Source organism: Triplophysa dalaica, chromosome 11 (genome assembly GCF_015846415.1).
Source record: "Triplophysa dalaica isolate WHDGS20190420 chromosome 11, ASM1584641v1, whole genome shotgun sequence".
NCBI classification, from domain to species: domain Eukaryota; kingdom Metazoa; phylum Chordata; class Actinopteri; order Cypriniformes; family Nemacheilidae; genus Triplophysa; species Triplophysa dalaica.
The window spans coordinates 10,135,698-10,161,856 of NC_079552.1; the positions used below are offsets into that span (position 1 = coordinate 10,135,698).

Below are 26,159 nucleotides of genomic sequence, written 5' to 3' on the forward strand. Positions count from 1 at the left end.
TGAAAAATATTGCAAGAATTAGATGCTTTGTTTCCAGACAAGACTTAGAGAAACTTGTTCATGCTTTCATCACCAGCAGGGTGGATTACTGTAACGGACTCCTCACTGGCCTTCCCAAAAAGACCATTAGACAGTTGCAGCTCATACAGAACGCTGCTGCCAGGATTCTGAGACGAACTAGAAAATATGAACATATCACACCAGTCCTCAGGTCTTTACACTGGCTCCCAGTTAAATTTAGGATTGATTTTAAAGTATTATTACTGGTATATAAATCATTCAATGGCCTAGGACCTCAATACATTGCAGATATGCTCAATGAATATAAACCCAACAGATCACTCAGATCACTAGGATCATATCAGCTAGAAATACCAAGGGTTCACTCAAAGCATGGCGAATCTGCTTTTAGCTATTATGCCAGCCGCAGCTGGAACCAGCTTCCAGAGGAGATCAGATGTGCTCCTACAATAGTCACTTTCAAATCCAGACTCAAAACGCATCTGTTTAGCTATGCATTTAATGAATAAGCACTGTGCCAATGTTCGTCCGACTGTCTGTACTGTACTGTATTTTACTTTTATAAACTGTTTTAATTACTCTTATTTCTTTTTATTATTTTAATTTCTTCTATGTAAAGCACTTTGAATTGCCACTGTGTATGAAATGTGCTATATAAATAAAATTGCCTTGCCTTGCCTTGCCTTTATCATAAGAGTGTGAATGCACTGTATAGTTCTGTGTGTCTTGTGTGATCGAGACCGTGCATGTGTGTGTAATGAAATATGTCTCACAGGAAGACAGTGTTAGAAATATAATGTATTACAGATTAAAAGTTGCTCCATATTTACACATCTATAAATATAGCACATGTCTGGCTGGTTTTAAGATGCTGTGTTGATATATATATATATATACAACACACCTTTATCAGATAAAACCAGTTTAATTGCATGTAAACCCAAATTGCTACTCAGCCAGTCACATGGCAGCAACCCAATGCATTTAGGCATTTAGATATGGTAAACATGACTTCCTGAAGTTCAAACCAAACATCAAAATTGAGAAGAAATGGGATATATCATGTGAGGTGTGTCTACCAAAGAAACATAATTTAAATTGCACGTCCTTCTAAAATATTATTGCAGACAATGTCAATGTCCTACTGACCACAATGTGTTCATGAATATGAATCAATGTATCCATTTAAAATTGTCCTAAATTTTAAATTCAATTTTAATTCTTCAAAACACAAAAGAGGCTATGTTGAAAAATATGCATTAAATTAACAAAAAAGACCAATATCTCTGCAATCGAATGTCATAGAGACAAAGAAGTTGCTTCGTTCTACTCATGGAAAAGTGTATTATAATATGACAGGTGACAAGCTATGCCCATAGCAACTAAACAGATTAGCTCTACAATCAGTTACACAGACGTATATCTCTGCAGTTGAATATTGTAGAGACACAGGGGTTCGGTTAATTTCACTTGTGACTTAATGTAATATCAATTGGCAGGTGCCATACCACACCCATAGCAACTAAACTGTTAACTTAGCAACCATTAAGCTAGACCTCCATCTCTGCAATAGAGCATCGCAGAGTCACTGGAGTTGTTTCGTCACTTGTGGTTTGATGTGTTATTAATTGGCAGGTGCCATTCCACGCCAATAGCAACCAAACGGATTAGCTTAGCAACCTTTTAGCAAGATCTATATCTCTGCAACTGTATTAAACGTTTCTGACATTTTACTTGGTGCGCTAGAGTGTCGTCCGTGCTTGATCTGTTATGGTGCGATTCTTGAAACTGATCGGCGATGGCAGACGTACCTTAGATGCCTTAAATCGCTCGAACCCGCTAAATGCTGCTTGCAGCTTTAATTAGGGTTCGAGCCCGAAGGGCTAGAAACCTATTGTATTTGTTGGTTTTATTATTCTTCTTCTTATTATTATTCTGCCATAAAACTGATACTGCAGCCCAAACCGTAAGGCCGACAGAGCTGAGACTTGGTCAGATGGTAGTAGTCCTTGTCGCTACTCAGATACACGGAGCCAGCCATATCGACCCATAGGTGGCGCTATAGCAATACCAAACGCGTTTGCGCTTGTTACTCCGAAACCGTTTGTCGCACACCCAAGTGTCTTATATCAGTGTAATCACTGGCTCAAAACTTAAAAAACGTATATCTCCGATTTCATTTCCGCCATTATAGATTTTTCGCTAATTAGCATTTTATGAAAAAAAAAAAAAATGAACTAGTCCCTGGATTTTTGCCCTATTGGAACCAAACCAACGCTGATGAGTTCTGTGGAGTGTGAATATGAATAATTATTAAAAAAAAGTTCAATTTTCAATTCACGGTCGCTAGGTGGCGCTAAAACATCCAAACCGGAAGTAACATATTTAGCTAAAATGGCCATAACTCCTGAACTGTTTGAGATATCTTCATGGGGCTTGGAACACATGTGTAGACCCTCAGTCCGGGGTCACAATAAAAAGACAGTGGCGTTTGGCCACTAGATGGCGCTATAATTTGAATGAGCTAGAAAATGTCTATAACTACGCAACAGTTTGCCCGATTGACTTATTATTTGGTATGGTGTGTCTTTGTCTCATTCTACATAAATATCTAAATGGACATTGGCGTATATCAAAAAACATGGCCGCCATTGGTCGATGAAGTTTGAGCACTCATTACGCCGGGTTAACGGAGGCCGATCAAAACGCCACTCACTGGGCTTATTTGTCTCATGGTCCTGACGGTGTGTAAGAAACATGAACTTATTCGGCCACCTGGGGGCGTAATAGCGCTTTTGGAGTGCATGCACAACTGTGTATCACGTGATATTTGACATTTACCCAAACTATGGTTATAATATGATAGTACTCTTCATTCTGAGCAACTTTGCCTCTGGAACAACTTCTATTGATCAAACGGTTCGTGAGTTATCGCTGATGATGTCAAAAACCTACTTTCGCGAACTAGTTCCTGGTTTTTCAACCGATAGGAACCAAACCAATGCAGATGACTTCTGTGGAGTGTGAATGTAAATAATCATTGAAAAAAAGTTGAAATTTTTCTTTCACCGCTGCTTAGGGACGCCAAAACTTAAAATGGTCTGAGCCTATCACATTAAAATGGCCATAAATCCAGAACGGCTTAACATATCATCATGGGGCTCAGATGGTATGTGTAGACCATCACTCCAAGGTCACATACAAAGGAAGGTGGCGTTTGGATACTAGGTGGCGCTAAAACATTAAAAAAGGCAAAATGTACATGTATTTTGGTGGCCTGGACAACTTTGTGTCATGTGACATTTGACTAATACACAAACTATTGATATCAAACGATAGATCTCCTCATTCATAACAACTTTGCCTCTTGAACCATTGATGTCTATCAAATGGTTTGTGAGTTATTGGTGATGATGTATAAAACCTACTTTTGCAAACTTGTTCAAAGATTTTCAAGCAATTACAAAATTTCCACCACAGTACATTTCTCTGGACTCTCTAGGTCAATAATCATCAAAAACATGTTGAGTTTTTTTTTGTTTTGTGACCATAACAGGGTCCTTTATTATATTAGCGTGAAACAAGTGTGGTGAAGGTCACCACTCCTTAATAATTAATCCAACTGACTTGCCATTAAGTACTATTATACATATTATGACACAAAACAAGCATGCAACATGTGATTCTTATCGGAAGAGGCATGCCTTCACAACAGTCAAAAAGGTGAAATATCATACATTTAAAATTACTATTTTAAACTTGTCTTTAATAAATACATCATTTGCTAGTCAAATTGCTAATCAGCCAGTCACATAGCATAAACTCAATCCATTTTGGCATCTAGACGTGGTAAACACACTTGCTGAAGTTCAAACCGAGCATCAAAATGGAGAAACAATTGGATATATGGTATGGGATATATTAGATAACACATACCACCTGAGGATTGTTGCCAACCATGTCCATGTTTTGATGGCTACTTCCAGCAGTAAAAAAAATCGACCATGTCAGAAAGCTCAAATGATCTCAAACTGGTTTCTTGAACATGACAATGAGCTCACTGTACTCCAATGGCCTTCAGAGTCACCAGACTCAACCAAATAAGCATCACTTAAATGGCAAGGTCTTCTGGAATATTGTTGCAGACCATGAATGTGAATCAATTATCTATTTAAATTGGTCGTATTTTTTTTATCAATTCTTCAGAACAAAAAATAAGCTATTTTGAAGAATGTGCATTGTATTAAAAAAAAGACCTATATCTGTGCAATAGAATGTTTTAGAGACACAGGAGTTGCTTTGTTTTGCTAATGGCTTCGTTCTTTATCAATTGACAGCTGCCAAGCCACACCCTTAGCAACCAAACAGATTATTTTTTGCAATCGTCTAGCCAGACCTACATCTCTGCAGTAGAATATTATAAAGACACGGGGCTTGGTTCGTTTGACTTGTGGTTTGATGTGTTATTAATTGACAGGTATTAATTGACACCCATGGCAACCGAACAGGTTAGCTTAGCAACCGTTTAGCAAGATCTCTATCTCTGCAACAAATCATCATAGAGACATGAGAAATGGTTTATTGCACTCGTCCCTTAGGTATTATCGGTTTACGCCCGTTTTTGCATACGAGTGTACGCATGCATGGTCTGTATTAAAAGTTACCAACCGTTTCTGTCATATTTCTTGGTGTGGAAGAGTGTCATTCGTTGTGGATTTGTTACGGTGCCATTCCTGAGCCTAGTTGACAATGGCAAGGCCAATAGAGGCCTTAGACTGCTCGAACCCGCTAAATGCTGCTTGCAGCTTTAATTATTATTATTATTTTTCCGCCATAGAACCGGTCGCCCAGCCCAAACCGTAAGTCGTAGAAACTTGAGGCTTGGTCAGTTGGTTGTATCTGTGCAGGCTACTCAGATACAGTAAACCAGCCATATCGGCCCATAGGTGGCGCTACAGCGATGCTGAACGCGTTTGGGCTCGTTACTCCTAAACCGTTTGTCGCACACCCAAGTGTCTTATATCAGTGGAATCATTGGCTCAAAACTTAAAAAACGTATATCTCCGATTTCATTTCCGGTATGCAAATTTTTCCGCTAATTTGCATTTTATGAAAAAAATAAAAAATGAACTAGTCCCTGGATTTTTGCCCGATCGGAACCAAACCAACGCTGATGAATTCTGTAGAGTGTGAATGTAAACATTCATTGAAAAAAAGTCGAAATTTCGATTCAGGGTCGCTAGGGGGCATCAAAACGTCAAACCCGGAAGTAGCCTATTTCATTAAAATGGCTATACCTAGAGAACGGTTTGAGATATCTTCACGGGGCTTAGACCATATGTGTAGACCCTCAGTCCGGGGTCACAATAAAAAAAACTCGGTGTTTGGCCATTAGGTGGCGCTATAATAGTAACAAACTCGAAAAGGGCTATAACTATCCAACCGTTTGCCCGATCGACATATTATTTGGTATGGTGTGTCTTTGTGTCATGAACCTTGACTGTATAAAAGGACTTTGGCGTTTCTCAAAAAACATGTCTGCCATCGGCCAATGAATTTTGAGCACTCATTAGACCGGGTAAACGGAGGCCGATCAAAACGACACTTGCTGGGCTTATTTGCCTCATGGTCCTGAAGGTCTGTAAGAAACATGAACTCATTCGGCCACCGGGGGGCGAAATAATGCTTTTGGAGTGCATGAACAACTGTGTATCACGTGACATTTGACATATACAGAAACTATTGGTATCATATGATAGCTCTTCTCATTCTGAACAACTTTGCCTCTGGACACGCGTCTGTCAATCAAACGGTTTGTGAGTTATCGCTGATGATGTCAAAACCTACTTTCGCGAACTAGTCCTTGGTTTTTCAACCAATCGGAACCAAACCAATGCAGATGACTTCTGTGGAGTGTGAATGTAAATAATCATTGAAAAAAAGTTGAAATTTCTTTTCACCGTTGCTTAAGGACGCCAAAACTTAAAATGGGCAGATCCTATCACATTAAAATGGCCATAAATCCAGAAGGGCTTAACATATCATCATGGGGCTCAGTTGATATGTGTAGACCATCACTCCGAGGTCACGTACAAAAGAAGGTAGCGTTTGGACACTAGGTGGCGCTAAAACAGTAAAAATGGCAAAATTGACGTGTATCTCATATCTTAAACAATTGTGTATCACATGACATTTGACACTTACACAAACTAATGATATCATTTAATAGTCCTCCTCTTCATTCTGAACAACTTTGCCTCTTGATCCATTGATGTCACACAAACGGTTCACGAGTTATCGGTGATGGTGTTTAAAACTGACTTTTGCTAACTAGTTCTTTGATTTTTTTAAGCAATTTCTAAATTCTCTATTGCAGGTACATTATAATTGATCATAAAGATTATGAAATGACCATGCCAGTAAACATTCATAACATTTAGTTTGATAATTATTCAAGGGAATGTATTCAATTATACAACACATCTCTTAGATGGTGTGTGACTATGTTCCACATTATAAATCTGGTGGCGAAATGGCCAGGCTCTGTTCACGACTCAAGTATCGGAGAGTTATGCACATTATTTGGACGTGGCAAGTCAAATAGTCTTTACAAACTAACTGGATTACTAATTTTGGGCCTAACAGAACTGCATGTTTCTATTATATAGGTGACTATGATGGAATCCTGCTAGGGGATAAAGGCTATGCCTGCAGGCAGTATTTTATGATACCATTACCTGACACCAACCAACTTTGAATTAGTTTATTTTGTTGTTTTATTGAGAGAAAACAGCTAGTCATGAGTGTGTAAGCATGCAATGCTTCTTTGAGCTGATACTAATAATTTCTATAATTTTTCTGTGTTGGTGGGAGTTTGATCCGTCGTGGGTTCGTTGGGGTCTGACCCCTTACACTGTTCGTGGATTCACTGCTCCATTGAATGGCATAAATACTCGAAACCCGCTTAAAGGCTGCTTGCAGCTTTAATTATTATTGTTATTTATTTGGATAATGTGTTTTAGTGTGACCCAAAGAAAAAAGACTGATTCATAATAAATTGTTTACAAAATATATATCATTGAGAGAAAATAAGAGATAAAATAGGTCTTGACCCTTGGCTTTACCTTGGACTTGAGTTTGATTGTAATAGCGTGTTGACGTCCAGCAGAGTCCTCTGCCTTCAGCTTGAGCGTGCGGAACTCTGCATCGATGAAAATCAGCCTGCCAAAACAGAACAATAGCGTTACACATAAGACCACATACACTTCAGACCTATCAAAACATCATTGTTATAAATAAATGCAACAAATATTTTAATGCGTAAATGTGACTGTTACATGACAAAGAAATCAGCCAGGTACTGGGGATGGGAGGAGGGTTATGGAGCAAAAAATCCTTCCGTGCTATTTTTTTAATCCCTCACCAGTGTACATACATATGCATCAGACATTGAACGGCCGTTTGGGAGTCTCATTTCATATATGTTTAGTGTTTTTATTAAAACACACCAAAAGCAATCATATAACATCTCTTCATCACTGCACATTGATCAAAGTTGGATAAAAGCGTCTGCTAAATGACTCTTATCATGGTCAGGATTAGTCAGGACAAAGGGCCCAGACCTCAAAGCCTAAAGCAAATTGATTTTCGTTGACTTCTCATTTTAAGATGCACCTCAGACATACACAGTCCTTTCTCCTTCCAAACAGTGCTGAAAGTCTTGAATCGACTACACCAAACCACAACAGATTTATGCCTGCTAATGTTCCAGCACTTCACATGACACGCTCGTATTTCAACAGGTTATTTACGAGTCGTGAAACACAGCGTTTTGTGGTTGGAATGTGCACGCACACTTTGCTCTGAGGGTTCCCGTCGGCAAAGATTGCAGGATCGCATATCCACATGTACCTCTTAGCACTTACCACATAAAACATCGTGGAGAAAAACCTCTATACTTCTAATCTATTTCTGCAGAATATAACCAACTCTCAATGCTGTACTGTATATTTACATCACAACAGTTTTCTCACTACAGCAACTCTCTAGTGACAATTATGTAACTTATACTTGAACTGTTTGCAACGGATCACAACTACAAATTAGAGAGAATTCAAATTTATGACAACATTCATATTTTAAGGTTTTAAACAGGGATGTACCAATATGTTTGGCTGATAACAAGAACTGATAATTCTAAAACATTGGAAGCCGATAACCGATATATTTGCCGATAAAAATTATAATTCCCGAAGACTGAAACAAAAAGCAAAAAGTGGACAACTGCTTTTATTTGAAAACATTCACTGCAGAAAACAAGCTAACCATTAGTTCTATTTCCCCCCTGAAAATCATGTACCAAGCCTACTTTACACTAGTTAATGATTCTTTAACCTTTCTGGTATATTTTTATTTAATAAACAAATTATAGATGTTCTTCATGAGCAACCCAGAACAATTTTCTTAATAGCCACATGTCTCAAGAAAGAAATAATTCAGACACCGTTCTGATATAAACAATGTGCTTTTGTCTCTATAATTTACACATTCATAAACACTGTATCTAAAGGATGTACCTACATCAACAATGTTTTGCTAATAGCAGTAAGTGAATGATCTCGGCTGAAATAAGGAACTGTACTGTATTTTAACTGTGTGCAGCTTGCAGCGGAAGAAGTTTAACCGGAGGAAATAATTTATGATTTATCAGCTGTAATATATTGACCTAAATTTTATTAACGGCCGATAACATTCAAATGATCATTTATCTGCCGATACCGATACGGTCGGTAATTTATTGTGCATCCCTAGTTTTAAAGCTTTATTTCTTTTTTCTTACAAACTACATATTATTAACTGTGCAGATTTATTTCTTTATTATGCTTATCTCTTCACGTTCAATTCAAACTGCAACCGCACAATTCAGACAAAATTTCATTTCTTTTGCTGGGGTGCAGAAGATTCAGCAGCAACTTCAGACTCTCTCTCACAACCCACGAAGCCATGGGACAAATCTTGTGTATCACATTCAATTACATGAGCTTTTGGCACAAAATCACACCAATCATTCATTTGCTCAAAAATTGAGATCTCCTTTCCGAGCTGGAATCCCATTCAGTCACTTTGCATTCTACAGGGATCGGCTGCTACAGTATCAGACCTCGGCGCTGTTCACCTCAGCTGATTGAAACAGCTTGACAGCTCGACGTCTTGCTGGGAGGATTGATGAGAACATTACATTTGCAACTAGAAATCAGCTTCCTTCATAAACGGCACAGGAACATTTGGAATGTTTGCATACAAACAGGCCACAGGTGAAAGCAAAAAGCCATACAAAGAATTTTTGTTCGAAGAGCACAGGAGGAAGAAAAAACCCAAACTGTAATACAGACAGCGACGCTTTCTGACCAATTCTTATCAACTATCCAGATATGCAAAAACCCAGCTCCTGAAAATAGTACAGTTATTCCATTCTCACAGGTGCCACCAGGGATCATGGGTTTTAAAATCTAACTGCTGGCTAGAGTGAGATGGTGAGAGGACTGGCCAATAGGAAACCTGCTCAGGTGTCATTATCTTGGCGGGGTGTTAAAAGACCACAGCGAGAGGCCCGCGTTTCTCTCTCATACATGTGCAAGGTGTGACAACCTCTCACCACGGCTCCTATGCATCAATAGGCTAAAAAAAATCTGAACAGTTTTGGATGATGATGTCAGACAAAATGCAATATCTCACCGTAAAATAGGAGCAAAATGGGATCAAAGTCAAAATATTCCACTTTGATTTTCTTATGACCCATTGCTTTCTGTGATCGTCCAAATGGCACACTTACATACCACTTTAAAGCGGCGAGAAACGGATGTTTTGTAATTTCCTAAATATCTGACTCTTTTGAACTTTTCTGAGGATAAGAGGGGAGAACTGGCATGACCCCATCTATACAGTAATTAACTGTAAATGTGGCTTCTTCAAGGCAACTAAAACTCATTAAAATGACCAGGTTCTGCGGCACATCCCCCTTCCTAAACCAATCAGAGCCCACAACTGTGCCGGACTTGAGGCTATTAACACAGACACGAATTAAGCATCTTAATTAATCTCAAGTGCATTTACAGATAGCGCTAGTGTATAATGCTTCTGACCGCAATTCAGGTCTGAAATGTGCACCTTATTTCCAGACCAACTTCTACATTTCCCCATTAAACTTGTGAGTGGGTCTCCAATTAGACCAATTTGCATCTGCTAATATCATAATTATATCTCTGGACATTAATAGAAAATGGGAAATGAGAAGCCTACTGAAATCCCAGCTTGATACATGGCTGACAGACACCACATTAGCCCCCTTTATTACAAAGCAAGATAGATGAATGTTTGCATAAAACATTGATGACAGACATACATGCCACTTCTGTCCTTTACACTATCTAATGCAAAAGAATCGGAGGAAACTATACCGAACACAATACTTTTGAAAAAAATGTGATCCTAGGGAGGCCACAACTCAAAACATCATACTTATCCCATCCTAAGATCTCCATCTCTGTTATCAGCTGGGAATAATACTGAGGGGGCGAAAAGGACTGGTATCCTGGTTGGCTCTTTAACGCCACTTCCTGATAAAGAGAAGTTCATAACGAGAAGAACATTATTTATTCAAGAACAACCCATGCACTTATTATGGTAATCTGATGCTGAATATAACATGATGTAAAACATTTGTCAACAGCCCCAGGGATAAAAATCATATTGCTTAAGCCATATTTACCAGTACAGTCCTGAGTTCCAGGATAAAGCCCATCAAATTTGTTGAATGGTGTAATCTCTGTTAAAATAAAACATACATGCTATTACAGAATATCAAAACCTTTACCTGTTCATTTGACTAATGAGGGTGAACATCAGAGTTAATTATTAATCATTTTAAATTCATAGGAAAATAATGAATATGAACCTGTCAGGGTACAACATAAATCCAGGCAGGGTACAACATAAATCTAATCTTTTTATCCTACAGGCATATGGGAAATGATTATTTTTCCTCAACAAACATTACATGTTAATTAAGACGCATTTCTTGAATGATGAGAAATAGCTGGAAACTATTTCCCATTGATTTACTGTACCTGTTTCACAATATGTTGATAGCCATGAAGTAGTCGTTTCATTTGCCAACAACAGTGCAATCTACAAAACAATAAGAGACAAGTCAATGAATATGACTACACAGAATGGCACTGAAACGTACTATTCATAGGTAAAATATCATATTAAATGGTGATCATACTTTGCCCGTTTCATCTGATGATCAGGAGGTAAAGTTATTCTTATCCTAAAGTCTTTTTCCTGTCAAAGACAAATAAGAAGTGACATCTGAACTGCTCGCTATTGGTATGGCATTCACATAATATCATACTGCAGACCTCATTGATAAAATAACAACTTGGACACGTTAAACTAGTTAACAGCATGCCCTCACTCACCAGCGCTGTAATGAACCCATCGTAAACTGTATTCTCTTTATTAAGAGAAATAATCATAGGGCTTTCTTTCACAAGCAAACAGTGCGACATTATACATACAAAATGTACAGTATTTTGCGGGGACGCGTATAAACCTTAGGTAAAATAAACATGTAACGTTATACATTAAAGACAGATGCTGTGAGGAAGTGACAATCGATTACTACAGTCAAAACAGTTACAATACAAACAGATCGAAGCGAAGCGAAAGTACTTCCCGCAAAAAGACTCAAGTTTCGCCTACGTCAGAAAAGTTTGAATGACCAAACTTTATTTAAACTCAGTAGCTGCATTTCAATAACATGATAATGTCTGTGAAAAGTAACAGAAAACGTTATCAGTTGTTTTTACAATAAATATAAATACAGGTAAACGATTGATAAGATTATTGTAAATGACTATTGTTTATTTTTAGTGCGTTAATCAATCGAATATAGTCTCTTGTTGTGAATTAAAAATGTAAAAAAGTAAGGACCTTCAGTTGGTTAAAACAAAGGGAAGTTAGATTTTAAGCAATAGATACAAAACCATGTAACCACATAAATGACATCAGCCTTAAAAAATTAAATCACGGGACGCTCTGACTCGTATCACGTGATCACAAATTGCAAAACAAGTTTTTAATTCGAACCATGTTATATGCCAAACGCCGCAGCAACAAGAACAATTTTGCTTTCTTTCGTTTGGTAACAGCGTCCAATTCAAGGGTGCAAAGTCTGAAATTTGTCATTACTTACTTTAAATAACGTCCAAACCAACGAAAGGATGCGTGTTGCGCTGTAACAGGTAAGTTTAACTGCCCCATTTTGCCCCAATTATCGTAATTATTGTGTCAATGATGGATACTGTACAGACCGTTAACCATAATATCTTTTACAGGGTCATTGAGTGTTGCAAGACATTTTGATCATGAATCCAACGTTACCATATTTCTTTGATACAAATTAGTTTAGAATTCTACCACGTGTGCTGCGTTAAAGACACCTCGAGACACGATTTGTATTCTAATAAATGTTTCAATGCAAATAAATAAATTACTTCTAAGGTTGTTATGCTACTTAATCAATAGTAACATTAATGTTTTAAAGTTAGCATTATTTTTTAAACTTTTGTAACCTAGTTTTACAATTCGAAAAACAAACTTCTTATTTTTCATTTATTCTGGTCATGATATCCCCAATCACCACCCATTTTAACTTGTTCGTGAACATAAGCTTTTTGTAAAGATCTAATTAAACAAGAGGACTTGCTGATTTATAATTCCAAATTTCACAATCATTGTAAGACGAAAATGCACAACTTTGATGTAAACCATGTGCAACAGTAATTGTAATCCTCTTGTTAATATGTAGATGGTTCAGTTCACCCAGTTACAACACTCCCTGGCCTCCCCCATACTGTATAAATATATCAGCTGTTTAGTTCTCTAGTTTCCTCTGGCAACACTGAATCCCTTTTCACTCTCTGCCATCCACTGCTATAAATGCAAATGTCTTTGTATTGTTTTAACTACTCTGCTGTCATTAAACCTTACATCGTGTAATACGCACGATGTTCTTTTTGTCCAAAATTGATCAAAAGTGCAGTTCTTCTCTAAAGCTGCCTTTAAGCAAATAAACCCAGCGTTAAAGCTGAAAGCACTGTGCTGGAGTGTGTGATTGTATATTGCTTGTGTAGAGTGTCAAGCGTGTGCGTGCTACACATTGTGCCTGGAGAGATTGATGTTTTGTCATCCACCTGCTTCTAAGCTGTAATAGCAAGCGCAGCAAAGGCAAACCTGCCCAGCTTCAAAATCCAAACAAAGAAATCTTAGTGGGGTGTTTACATATCTGTGGAAGGAATATCTGGCTTGTGTTGATGGGGTGCTAAAGTGCTTGAGAGATCAGTTCCCGCACAATGGGTGAGTGTTAAATGCTTTTTTGTTTGCGACAGTGAGGAACAATTTCAAGCGATTTTGGCTCTGACCGTGGTTTGGAGAGGGTGAGCCTGGCAAACCCACATGGGGAGAGAGAGACATTCTTTTCCCTTCACATGCAGATCATGTCAGCCGCGCACTGCACAGGGTTAATGGCAGTCCTGCATTTCGGATTTAAACAATTATCCTTTCAGAATTTCAGGAGAAATGCGGATTATTTCTTTTCTACCCGCTCTTGCCTTATTCCTGCGGCGTCTGCCTTCTTTTATACCATTTAAGGAGAGTGATCTATTGTGCATTGTTTATCTCCAGCCATGGTCACTTTTCTGGAATGCAATTGGCTGGAACTACATCGTGTGGGTCTTGCACCCTGCTTTTTTTCCTCTCTCTCTCGCTCTCTCTCTAACAGATTCTTTTGAAGCGAGACAGGAGCAGGGGTGGCCGATTTATCGCGCCTCTCTTTTCTTGCCATGCATTCATCTGAATGAGAATAAGGAGCTATTGTTCTGTTCCGTTCGTGGTAGACAAGCTTTAATGCCAGTTTAAGAATCTCTTCGAAAATATATTGTTATTGCTAATGTATATTGGTGGGATCCTTTTAAGGGCGTTGCTCGATCCAAAATTCCTTCAGTTTGTAATATGTATATATTTTTTTACCATACTATTGTTATGCTTAACATTTATTATATTATATTATATTATTATACAAGAAAAAACAACATTTAGGTGTTTATCTTCATTCCCAGTGCTGGACACCTGTGCTCACTGAACAGAGAGAGAGCGAGAGAGAGTTAACCGCTGTGATGTAGTCTTTGGCATGTGTATTAGTTGCAGCTTTACCAGAGCTCCCATAGCTGCCCATTATATGAATGACTGGTGTAATGGGACGCATCAAACCTGGTGCGGAGCTGACCAGGGAAACAGTGCATGTCAACTATTTGGCCAGGGTCCTGGACCATCATTACGCTTTCTTTATGGAGCCATTCAGAATGTACATGAGGCACAATATGTCAGTGGAAATTAAAGTGTCCCAGCACTCTTCCTCGTTCCTGCTCATTTACTGTGTGCACCGGCCGTTAGGCTTCGCATGTCTGTAATGGGACTCCATCCCATGTCTCCCCACCTGCCAAATACTTCAAAGTTATATACCGTAGTGCTTGGATAAAGTTCACTAGTGGCTAAAAGTCAAACCAGGATAGAAAAGGTAAAAATAAGCACTGTACTGTAGCTGTTTTTTAGACCTCAACCAGTGGTCTGTGTATCGAGGGGGTTCTTAAAGGGGTAGTTCACCCCCCCAAAAAAGGTTTTCTTCTTGAAGAATAATGCAGTCGGAGTTATAATATCAATTTCCAAGCGGTAGAATGGGAGTGAATGGGTGTTGACTTTTTGAATCTCCAAAAAGTGCATCCATCGATCAAAGAACTGCTCGACACGGCTCTGTGGTCTTAACAAAGGTCTTCTTAAGCGAAAGGCGATGTGTTTGTTTAAGAGAAATATCCACACATTGTTGGCAACGCTGATGTCTAGATTCCGTCATATCTCGAATGCGTGAGGCTTGTTTTTCCGGCAAATGACAGTGACGAAAGCTCCCGCAAGAGAAGACGCTATCCTATTGGACCAAAAAATCCAATCTGCTGGAAAAACAAGCCTCTGCTCAGTAATAATCCAGTACAGTACTGTCTTTCTGTCATGATTATTGACTTATTGCTATTCACAACACATTGTTGATAAAGGTGCAGTGTGTAGATATTTATGAATGTGTGTTAATGATAGGAACAAAAGCATTCTGAAAAAATATATTAAGAAAGTGTATATCGGCCAATATATCGGTTATCGGCTACCACCGTTGAAGAATTATCTGTTATCGGCCACAATTAACATATGAGTGCATCCCTAGTTTAAATGCTTACCTGCTGATTTATTTTTTATTCCAGAAATTCTTTAAATATAATTAGTTTTGAATGACTCTTGGTTTTTTTTCCACTTAATTAATTATACTTTTTATTTTTATTAAAATCAATTTAGTGAAAAAGTTAGAAACACATTTCTGGGGTTGATAAAGTCTTACTAATGGAGCATTAAGTGGAACATACTGTACGACAACAAAGGTTGGCAAACACTACACCGCAGCGTTGAGTATAGCAGGAATTATGTGTAGGAATTACTTGAATGCACCTTATCCCATTATGCTTAGTTGTTAGCACGCTGGCACCCATCCACTGCAGCGTGTCTGAACGTACACTGCGACTAATTTGCTGTATCACGCTCCGGACCAAACCCTTTTCTTGTGGAGGTGAGGCAGGCAGTGTGAAGACTTAGCCTGGATTACAGGACTTCAGAGATAGCGCTGAATCCAGCCCCCTGTCTGACATGAATTGATCGGATTAGAAAGGGTGGATTCCATCCTTGAGGGGAAACCAAGCACGTTGTATATAATTGACTTTTTTCCCCCTCCATGTCTTGTGGGTTGGCAGAGCTAGCAAAAGGGAATACTTTGGTGGGTAAATATCAGAAAGGACTCTGGTTTGACCAGGTTGGTGGAGGCTTAGCAAGCCGATCGATATCGCCGGTGTTGAGTTGCGGCGGCAGCCCAGGGACACGGTGAGGAGGAAATGTCTCTGCGCCGCGATGCTCGACCTACACATCCACCGAGGTCCGTGCGATTCCGCCGCGGGTCTCGTTTCAGAGGGTTTTGGTTGTTTACCGCTTTTGTGTTCCTTTTCATCCACCTCCCCACCACCCCCTTCACTCTTAAACCTGGCTGCTTGCTGCTACACAGCGGAATAGACACACATGCTCCAGCTCATCAGAGTGGTGTGGATAAGGTTTCATCTCTTTTGGTAAATCCTCGTGTCAAAAGTGGAACTCTCACTTACAGCCTTGAATTGGGCACATCCGGTAACCTTTGAAGTATGTGTAGAGAACGCTAGCAGTCATCTGAGAAGGGCTCAGTAAATGTTAGGTCACTTCAGGTAAAAAGACAGAACGGAGGAAAAAGGTTTAAGAAATCTTTTTGCTCTAACATCAGTCTCTGCTCTGAACATGAAGGATGGCGCTCAGCAGTCGCTGTAGACCAGATTGAACTTATTTTTTGAGGTCATTAAAGGAAATTCAATTACATTTTCTAGCAGATGTTTTTGGGGGTATGTGTCCGTCAAAAAGAAAGATGAGTTGTGTTGGGTTTTAATGGTCTTTATTAAGTATCTTTTTTAATTAGCACGTGAATGGGGGAGGGGTGGATATGCCCAAGAGAGCCGCCCAATGTATGTTCTGCAATTATGCTGAATGGGAGGGATGTTTTAAAGCAGGGTTTTAAAGGGTTTGCTCATATATTTAAGTACTCAAAGCAGAATAACGTGTAGAGATAAATCTGGATATTACTATTGGATAAAAGATGCAAGACAATGTAGGAAAACAAGTAATTTTGATCCCAGTGTAATTTGAGTACATTTTTATCTTTTTTTGTTGCTAAATGTATTGGGTCAGAATTTGTCAAAATAATACATTTTTAATTGGGTTGATTTAAGACATTGTTTGAAGGCATATGTTGAATATATATGGGCTATATCTAGTTTTGAAGGGATAGTCCACCCAAAAATGAAAATTCTGTCATGAAATACTCAACCTCAAGTTGTTCCAAACCTGTATACATTTATTTGTTTGGTTTTGCATAGCGAAATATATTTCAAAGAATATTACTGACTGAGATTTCTGGACGTAGTCATTAAATGGTTGTCAAAGAAATTCATATAGGTTTGGAACCTTTTAATTATGAGTAATTAATTTAAGAATATTTATTTTTGTGTGGACTATCCCTTTGATGAGCCCATTTCATCTTTGAGATGTTGTTGTTAGACTAGAGTCTCTGTGAAAAATTGCGATTCTCCACATAACCATGTGTAGAAAACAAAGCACCTCTACCGTTTTGGCAAAGAATTAGGTTGGGCTTAATGGATCAATTTTTTGATTATTAAAGCCAGGTCTCTGTGCTGAGGCGTAATGCGTTCAGCATTGATCTCTCGCCAATCTTTTATTGCCGTTACTCCAGTGCCTCTCACATTTAAAAGATATGTTCACACGAATAAAGATTTTACAAAGTGACACAAGGATAAATAAGATCTTAAGAGTGCAGAGATCAAATTCTTGGAGAAAGGTACAGTGCAGACTGGAGAGCAGTCAAGGAAGCACTTAGAGAACCTTGAGGGATGCCACACATTTTACAACTGCATCATATACAAGTGTTTCTTGGAAAACATGAAGCGAAGAAAGTGTAGACCAGTCTTCAAATCAATTTACATACTGTATACTGCCAAAGTTTCAGCAATGATGGGAATCAAAGTGTGCAGACAAAATATATTAGCTTGATCTTGGTTTAAATAGAATCGATGTGAAGCACGTCATCCTTGTGACATTTGAAAAACAGTTTAGCTTTAGAAAATGTTTTATTACATTTTGATTCACGCACAGGTCAGTCGGATGTCGGAGTAAACCGGAGTCGCTTCTCTGGCAGATTTTGAGGACAGTATAGAAAAAGTGCCCTCATGTGTTTAAAGGGCCGAGAGCATATGGAGTCTTTATTGAACATGTGAGCAGAAATGAACACGCGTAATGATTGTTGCACGCTGGGCCCATGAGCTGTGCTGCTAGCTGAACGATCAATATCCCATCAATAGCTTTTTATTAAAATTGTTCGCAAGCAAATCAAAATCTATATTGTTTTCACAGAAGAAAAGAGTGTGAAAATCCCATTTATATATTAGTCAGATGAACAGAGAGAAATATTGGTTTCTATGCATGATGGAATTAGGGCTCATTGCCTATACGTATTGTTATTAGAATATCTTGCCGAAATTGATTTTCCTAAGCGATGCGTTTGTGATTAACTTATTTTCATTCATTTCAACTGAGCTGAATTAACTATCATATTACCCCGGTATAAAGATGAGATTAATAACACAAGTACTCATTATACTTATGAGATGAATGATATGCCGCACGGGCGGTATCGATTCGGCTGAGGGGAGTCAGTGCGCGCGGAAGAGTCGCTTATCGCCACGCTCCGATCGTTTATTTACTGCTGTATATTGGGAAGTACAGGCCTTTTAAACAAGTCCATTTTAACAGCTTGAAATATGAGGCAGTGAAATTCTCCATAGTGCATCTGTCACCACAAAAGTCGTTTTTCCACTCCTCCTTCCCACTCAGCATTGTTTTGAATTTAAAGCAGATCAGTAATCCTCCCTCTGTGATAGACCATTAGACATACAATGGAATTTGAAGAGCATCTTTATTTAGATCAACCATTCTGGAGATTACTGAATAAACTACCCACCTCTTCACTTCCTCCTGCTCGGAGATGAACGAGGGAGGAAAAAAGGAGAAAGCAAAACAGATAGTTGTGGAGGCTGAAAAGGATATTCACTGAAATTTCCCTTTGCTGGGGTTTGTTTCCTATCTTTGCAGACGAGTGGGAAATCAAAGCCTGGAATGCTGGGTGAGCTCCGGGGAAACTGATGGAGGGGTTACGTCTGGACCGGAGGACGGATACTTCCTGTTCCTGCTGGAGTGACCTGCTGGTCTAAGGAGGGGCGAGAGACAAAGAAAAGAAACTGGAGAGAGTGAGTATAAAATGAGCAGTAATAATGAGGAGACGGATAATTTGATGAAGGAATTGAATGTAGTCTGGCCTAGTGAGAACTGAACCACTTTTCTGTGTCATCTTGGTCATTTTTTAATCTAAGATATTTTTGGTGGCGTTGGTTTACTGCAGCCTGGTGAAGTTCAAAATTGCATTTTCAGGTCCTTGAGGGCATTGAAGTTCATATACTATTCAAATACACTTATTTTTATATTTATTATATGTAGAGAAACCACAATATCATAACTCGTATATCTGCAATAGAGTAATATAGCTAAATAAAAAACGTATGTTCATATTTAACGTTATTCACTGCTGGAGTTGAATACCAAGCATATCATGATATTACGCTTTTATCCCTTTTTAAATACCTTCCCATATTTATCCAGCAGGAATTGTAATTAATCTGTAGTTTCACATGCCTGCCAAAAGAGGGCAACATGAGTTTAGAATTCCGTCACTTAATAGGACAGTGCAGTGGCTAGAGGGTTAAATGTGTATGTAACAACAATTTACATTTGAATTTGGAAACGCTTCTCTACTTTATCAGTCGCCAGTTCAAAGCAGTTCGACTCTTTTGGCAACAAAGGAGGGTATTGTCACATCTGCGAGACGTTCCAGCTGAAATGAAGTTTCCTAACCATCAGTGTGTCATCATGAAAGGACCTCACTATTGCGATGTCTGAATGAAAACAATAGAGAAATTACATTTAACCTATCATTGCTGAAACAACCTGCTGTCAGGAGATAGCCAGACATCATGAGCCTCATTATTTTTAGCCTCCACCGTTTCAGAGTGAGGTGATGAGACTTTTTTATTTAGTCAGCTTAACAAAAATGTAGATTTAGCACTTCTGAGAAACACTGGTGATATTACATTCCTTATTTCCCATTATCACTCATAAGCTTTCCAATATTACTGCACTCATGATTTGCATCAATCAAAAGACATTCGTAGAAAGTTAGTTTTTTTTCCCAGTGCAGTGATTATTTGGATAGAATTTCAGTGATCTATAGAGTGTAATTCAGAATGTTGGTGTTCATTTATCTTTGTGTTTATGTGTAAATTATGTAGAAATTAATTCATGCTTCTGCGTGGATGTATGGTAGTATACCTGAAAGGAAGAGGGTGTGTTTAAACCACAACCATTATGGTGAATTTATACATCTGAGCAACAAACACTGGTACATAAACACATCTTTCTTTAATAAAATTGACAGCCTGGTTTACCACAGGCTGCTGTCCTGGTTAGATGTCAGAGGCCACATCAGGAGACTTTAGAAGGGTCAGTTGCACTTCAGTGTCTGACCAGCAGAGGGAGATCTTTACAGTCTGGGCAGCCAAAATGAAGTTTTAGGGTAAAGACGTTACTTAGTTTTTGGCAAATATTTAGGGATTTCTTTACTTTAAAAAAAAACTTACCTTAGGTTTCTTGTATTTAATAAAAACAAATGAAATTGTTGTTATTTTTAAATGTATCATTAACAATTGATGTCATAGTCATGCTGTGGCTAATTTAAATGTCTTTGTTTTTATTAGCATTTTTAAATGTATATTAAATCGCAATTAAGATTGTTTTTATTACCGTTTGTTTTTATTACTGTTTATTTTTATTCATTCAGTTCATTGCACATTTTACAGAAAAGCTTTTCAATGTGTGTGTGAGAGAGTGTTTTTTATTTGTTTTGTCTAATAATTCTGTTCTCCTTTTAGTGACTCTGCTTTCAATCTCTTATCACTCCTGCCCATATTATTTCCATAACAGTAATGCACATGTAGAACAATTCAATTACGCTGGACATGCTGTACAATTAGGTTTTCCTGTTATGGAATTTAACGGTAAATTACTTGCATATTTCCCAGTCATTTGCAAGTATGCAGGGCCCATTTCATCCGTCTAGATAGAACAAGAGTGAAATCACACAGCTATTTTCCTCTATATTCACGTTCTCTTTGGTATATATCGGAAAATAAAGGTCGTACACAACTCTTGAAGTTGAATGTGGGCAATTTAAACCTGTTTAAACTTGCTGTGCTGGTGCAGATTTCGAGATTGTTCTGAATATAACATTTCTGTTTTATCAAAACCATCGCCATCATTTGCATGTGCATTGATGCTTGTGAGATGCTGATCTCCTGCAGAATGTCACATCAGACAGGTGTGTGTAAACACACTGTCTGCTTGTAAAGTGAAGTGCATGCTTATTGGTTTGTGCATTCCTGCGATAGCTAATTATAAACTTCATATTCTTCTTCGTCTGTAACTGTGTTAAAGTGTGAAAGTTTAGTGTAGGGATTAGCTGACGTCTGCATTTTGTATTTTAAAAACAAGAACAAAGAGACGATTGGTTGTTTCTTCGCATTAAGCAAATTGATCACTGCATGTCTTTGATTGATATAACTATTGTTTCGTAATACAGGATGTTTTTGTCTGTAAACACATGTATATCTTTGTCATAATGGCTGTACAACTTGTATTAACTTAAAAAAAGGGTTTATTTAAAGTTGTAGAACAATGCCTGGTTTCTATTAGCACACTGACGTAAAACAATCTGTGAGCTTTGTTGTATAAATCCTTTCTTGATAGTCATCCTCGTTTCTAATTGCCGCATGATATTTTAGTCTTCAGAGCCAAATCAAATCATTTCTCCACACAAGCCTTTTCGCTGTGGCACAGATGTGCGTTGTCTTCTCAGTATGCCCGCGTGGACCGTCGCGTAGAAGCACGTCTCTTCTCGGAGCCGTAACTGACATGACACCTTCTTCTCAGCGCGGATCCAGGGATGTGTCTAATCGGCGCTGGCAGAACACTCTCTGCTTAATTTTAGCCATAATGGCTGTGAGGGGTGAAATGATACTTTAAAGAGGATAGAGAGAGAGAAAAGAAGTGAGCGAGAGGGAGAGAGCCAGTGAGAAAAAAAAAACGAGGGAACTTGAAGGTGATTAGTTGTTCTGCAGAATCTTGGCTGTGGAGGCAGGAACACTAATCCTTGCTTTGGTTGGAGCCATTTTGCGCAATAGGTCCCTGATTCCACCCCCTCTCAATTTTAAGACCCGTGTCAAGCTCAAACTCCTCTCCTGCGCCTCGCTGCTCTCATTTCCTATGCCTTCTGGCGAAGCCTGCTATTTATAAGAAATCATTTTTCTTCTCGCTTTTATTTAATTCTTTCCTACTTGTTTGATTTTCTGCCCTGCTTAGGAAGGTGGCCAGATGAGTGGCAGGGATCCAGAGGGTTCCACCGCTCGCATTCTCGCACCCAGAATTCTTTGCAATGTTGTGGACCAGCTGCTTCTTTGGCTACCTGAGCCTAAATAACACCCCCCACCAAACACAAGACATGTACACATACATATGCTTAGAGTAATCTATATGTCCCGGAGCTCAAGGCCTTACTGTTCATATGCCTTTGTTGAAATCGCCTACATTGTCTTGTCGGTGCCATAGGCTTCTGACTATTGTCTGGTTGCAAGCACAATAACAAGCTCTCTGATCCAGATAATATATGTGTTCATTATTGATAGATATATTCTTATCAAAGCAAAGCTTTAAGCTCTTTATTTCTCGGTCTGCATCTGCTTTGAATGGACATCTATTTTAGTTTTAAAAAAAACATTATTTCTTGGCAAAGAACAAGTGTATTGCATAAACAGACATTATTGATTTTTAATTTTTCCAAAAATATTTAGTCATCGCAAACCTGCATGATCTATTTTTTTTGTGGTGATTTAATGTTTTATATTTTTTTTAATTTTGGAACAGCTGGTCAATGTGAATTGCCTTTGAATTTGAAGAAATTTAATAAATACTTTAGGCAAGACATTTTCAGGAAACAAATTTCTTAAATGTATGTCTTTGAGTCGAGTGCGCTATTATTATTATGCTATATTTTTTAGGAGTTGATTAATCTTCTTGGAAAGTTTGTGTCACACATTGAATGATACATGTAAATTGCTGGGTAAGATGAGATCAGCGTCAAGAGCTTGAGATCATGAACTCTGCGCATTTCTATAGGAAGATGAAGCTCTCGTTGCTTGTCTCGTTCAGCTGTCAGAGATGCGCCTCAATCCTCACATGCAGGTTGGTGAAATAGCTTATGCATAACATACAGAAACCATTTGGAACAAAGAAAATGTTGAATTAGCTTCTGTCAAAATATTTTTTGTGGGTTTACTTTTTCTTCCTCATTTCAGATGTCAGTAAAATTAATTTCCCTGACCTTCGAGTTTCCAGAGCAGCAGGGTTCAATTTCCACATTTTCCTTTTGTGGCATTTCATTTTACTATGAAATACATAAACAGGATAATGAGGGCTTGGGGAGTCTACTTATTGATTTTCATTTCAAGGCTAGAAATAATAATTAAACTAGATCAAACTAGCACCTGGTCCTTGGGAGAGTGGTTTTGGAAATAAATCTGAGTTTAAAGGCCAATTTAAGTTGGTCCGGTAGAATTTGCTGGTTACACTGGTTGTATGTTGGTGCTAGAATTTGATAGCTGTTATCCAGTTATTTTTCTCCAATCAAAATCCCCAAAATTAGTATAGAGAGTTTAATTAGAACTTTAAACATATATTTGATTTTAGCCTTGCAGTATTAAACTTTTACCAACAAGTATATTTTAAGAGTCTGTTTCCTGAAAATGCTTTTAGGGATTAGTATTTCAAAAGATGAAAAATGAGAATTGACTTCATAAATGTTGCCAGACACCATCTATGAAACATTAACTGTGCCATTGTGTTGAAAAAAGAAAAGCTTGTCTCTATTGGACCATTAATAATATAATGAATGGAGTAATGCTTTTGACGCCTCGGAGAGTCAAGGCATGAAGTCTCTATTTCTGCGTGTTGTCTAGAAACGCTGCTCTTCTGTCCTTGCCAGCCACGTCTAATCAATCGACAAGCGACTGGCAGAAGTTGAAGAAAAGAATTAATGAACGAAAAAGTTTTTTAGACCTCGTGTCACCTGATGCCAGGAAACTTCGTCTGAAGCCCCTAATGTGAGCGGGAGACGACCGGGGACGACGGTGTCCACTGAAGGATATTGATATAGATTTTAATAAATGCACAGGCGATGACATCTAAAATGCGGCTTCCACAATGCAGGTTGACAGTGTATTTGTACTAATAACCCCTAAGAGTGGAGATGAAATAGTGGGTGCTCCACTGTAGCCGTGATTAATGTGGCTGAAGTAATTAAATTCCATTAGGCCCTGGGATCACCTGCCAGTGGAAAGCGGGTGGCAGGCCGCGGTGAGACAGCCGTCCAGGACCCAGAGACTAATGCTTTTTAAAGCAGCGCTCCCGATCCCAGCCAAGGATACGCTAACTTAGGACATCTGCTCTCTGTTGATGGCTGAAGGTATTGATGCATTGGGTCATTAAGGGGAAGGGGGGACACCGGGAAGACGGAGCCAGCGTAAAGCCGTGATTTTTGGTGCTGACAGGAGAGATGCACCATATGAAATTCATCCGCCGTGCCCGCGTTGGCAGCGTTCTGTAATCTCAGGGTGTTGCGGGCAGTAGAAGTCTGGCTACGGGCGTAGCTTTGCTCTGGGTGCAGTGTCGGGCTGTTGCTGTTGTTTTTTATCTTTTTCCTCTGTTTTCCATCCTCCCGGTAGATTGGCAAAGCAACGCCCCTCGTCCCCTGCTGTGCTGCGGCAGATTCCTGAAGACTGGCATCATTGCGGGTGCAGAGAGGCCCATGCCCTTTGCAAATGGCTACAGTAATGGCCCACTTGGGAAGCAAAGGGTCGCCATGGATGCGGATACGTCCAGGTGCCACAACATAAGCATTTCATTAAATATTAAAGCAACCGCTTTTGGTTACAGAAGCGGGGGATAAATTGGCCACGTTCCAAAAGTGCCTAAATGTATGTGAGATGAGAGAACATCTCACTCTGTGTCTGTGTGTGTCTCTCTCTCTCTTACGGTTCTTTTTTTTTCATGTCTCCTCTCTCTAATCACTTTCTGGTTTTACTTGACCTTTCTTCTGCTAATTAGTTGCCTTCTTGAAATGCATTATGGGTAATCTATCTTGGGCGATCCAACTTCCCTCTTCTCGCTTCGGTAATCACTCTAAACGTATGAATGATTTATTCAGCGGAGCCATTTCTCACAATCTTAAAATACACAAACCATAAAATACAACCCAATTATTACCTCACGCCTGCAGACCGGACCTAGCGCGCTCCTGTGTTGTGTAATTGTGGTGACATTGAACGAGAGCGTTGTCTAGAATTCGCACAAGCAAAAGTGGGCAGGAACTTGCAGCTGTCTCAGGAATGCAATTGCACAGATGAGCGCAGTAATGTGAGGTGTTGAGATGTGCAAACGCGCACCCATGCTGTGTTAAATGCTACATGTGTGGCGGTCTGAGCGCGACTAGTTTTTACAGTGGCTGAGGAAAGAGCCGCAGCCTGAGAATGTCCCTGTTACACCCGTGAAGTAAAATAATACAAACCGATGTTCACAATTTTCTTAACATTGCATTTGTTATTTTTTTTTTCTATGGCTCAAGTGATATCAGCTTTTTAAAATCTATGCATCTTAAGAAAACACATATGCAACTGAAAATCAAAATGTGACACACTCACATGAACGGGATGTTGTGCATTTGTGTGTGTGTGCGCGTGAATGGTTTGTGTGTTTTGATATGTTCACCCAGTGGAAGTGGATATAGCAGATGTGTGGACCTGGGGCCCCCGGCTGCTGCCAGCTCCTGGGATACTGTGTTGACAAGTGCCTTCAGGTGCACAACTCTCCCCATTACACACATAACAGAGTTAGTCCCTTACACAGGATCAGAGCCAGGGAACACTGTGTAAGCTTGTTCGTGCGCGTGTGTGAGTTTGTGAGAGAGTTTTAACAGACTGACAAGGAATGGTGGTGATTTGGAGAGAGAAGTTTGTAGGTAATGCATTTAAGATCACTAAAATTCTGTTATTATTTACGTGCCACTTTGTCATTTCAAACCTATATGACTTACTTTCTTCTGTAGAACACACAAGAAGATATTCTGAAAACCGACAACCATTGGTCCCCATTTACTGGCATTTGTTTTGTGT

At 38.9% G+C, this 26,159-nt stretch overlaps 1 protein-coding gene and 1 long non-coding RNA gene across 3 annotated transcripts in view; one reads left to right on the plus strand and one right to left on the minus strand.

The window, feature by feature from the left end:
* fancl (FA complementation group L) overlaps positions 1-12,401 on the minus strand; it is a 40,909-nt gene extending 28,508 nt beyond the window's left edge. The window contains exons 1-6 of one of the 2 annotated variants that reach the window (XM_056760143.1): positions 12,281-12,401; positions 11,309-11,367; positions 11,148-11,208; positions 10,790-10,846; positions 10,540-10,637; positions 7,146-7,242 (exon numbers count right to left, since the gene is read on the minus strand). In XM_056760143.1, the coding sequence (XP_056616121.1) occupies positions 7,146-7,242; positions 10,540-10,637; positions 10,790-10,846; positions 11,148-11,208; positions 11,309-11,322 (327 nt within the window). In that variant the 5' untranslated portion in view covers positions 11,323-11,367; positions 12,281-12,401. Of the gene's footprint in view, positions 1-7,145; positions 7,243-10,539; positions 10,638-10,789; positions 10,847-11,147; positions 11,209-11,308; positions 11,368-11,504; positions 11,772-12,280 lie in introns of those variants that run through there. The other variant, XM_056760142.1, reaches the window with a different exon arrangement.
* Positions 12,152-22,780, plus strand: LOC130431234 (uncharacterized). The gene is made up of 3 exons (XR_008908189.1): positions 12,152-12,329; positions 18,922-19,076; positions 22,297-22,780. It is a non-coding gene; the product is annotated as an uncharacterized LOC130431234 (long non-coding RNA).
* Positions 22,781-26,159: the final 3,379 nt, after the last annotated feature.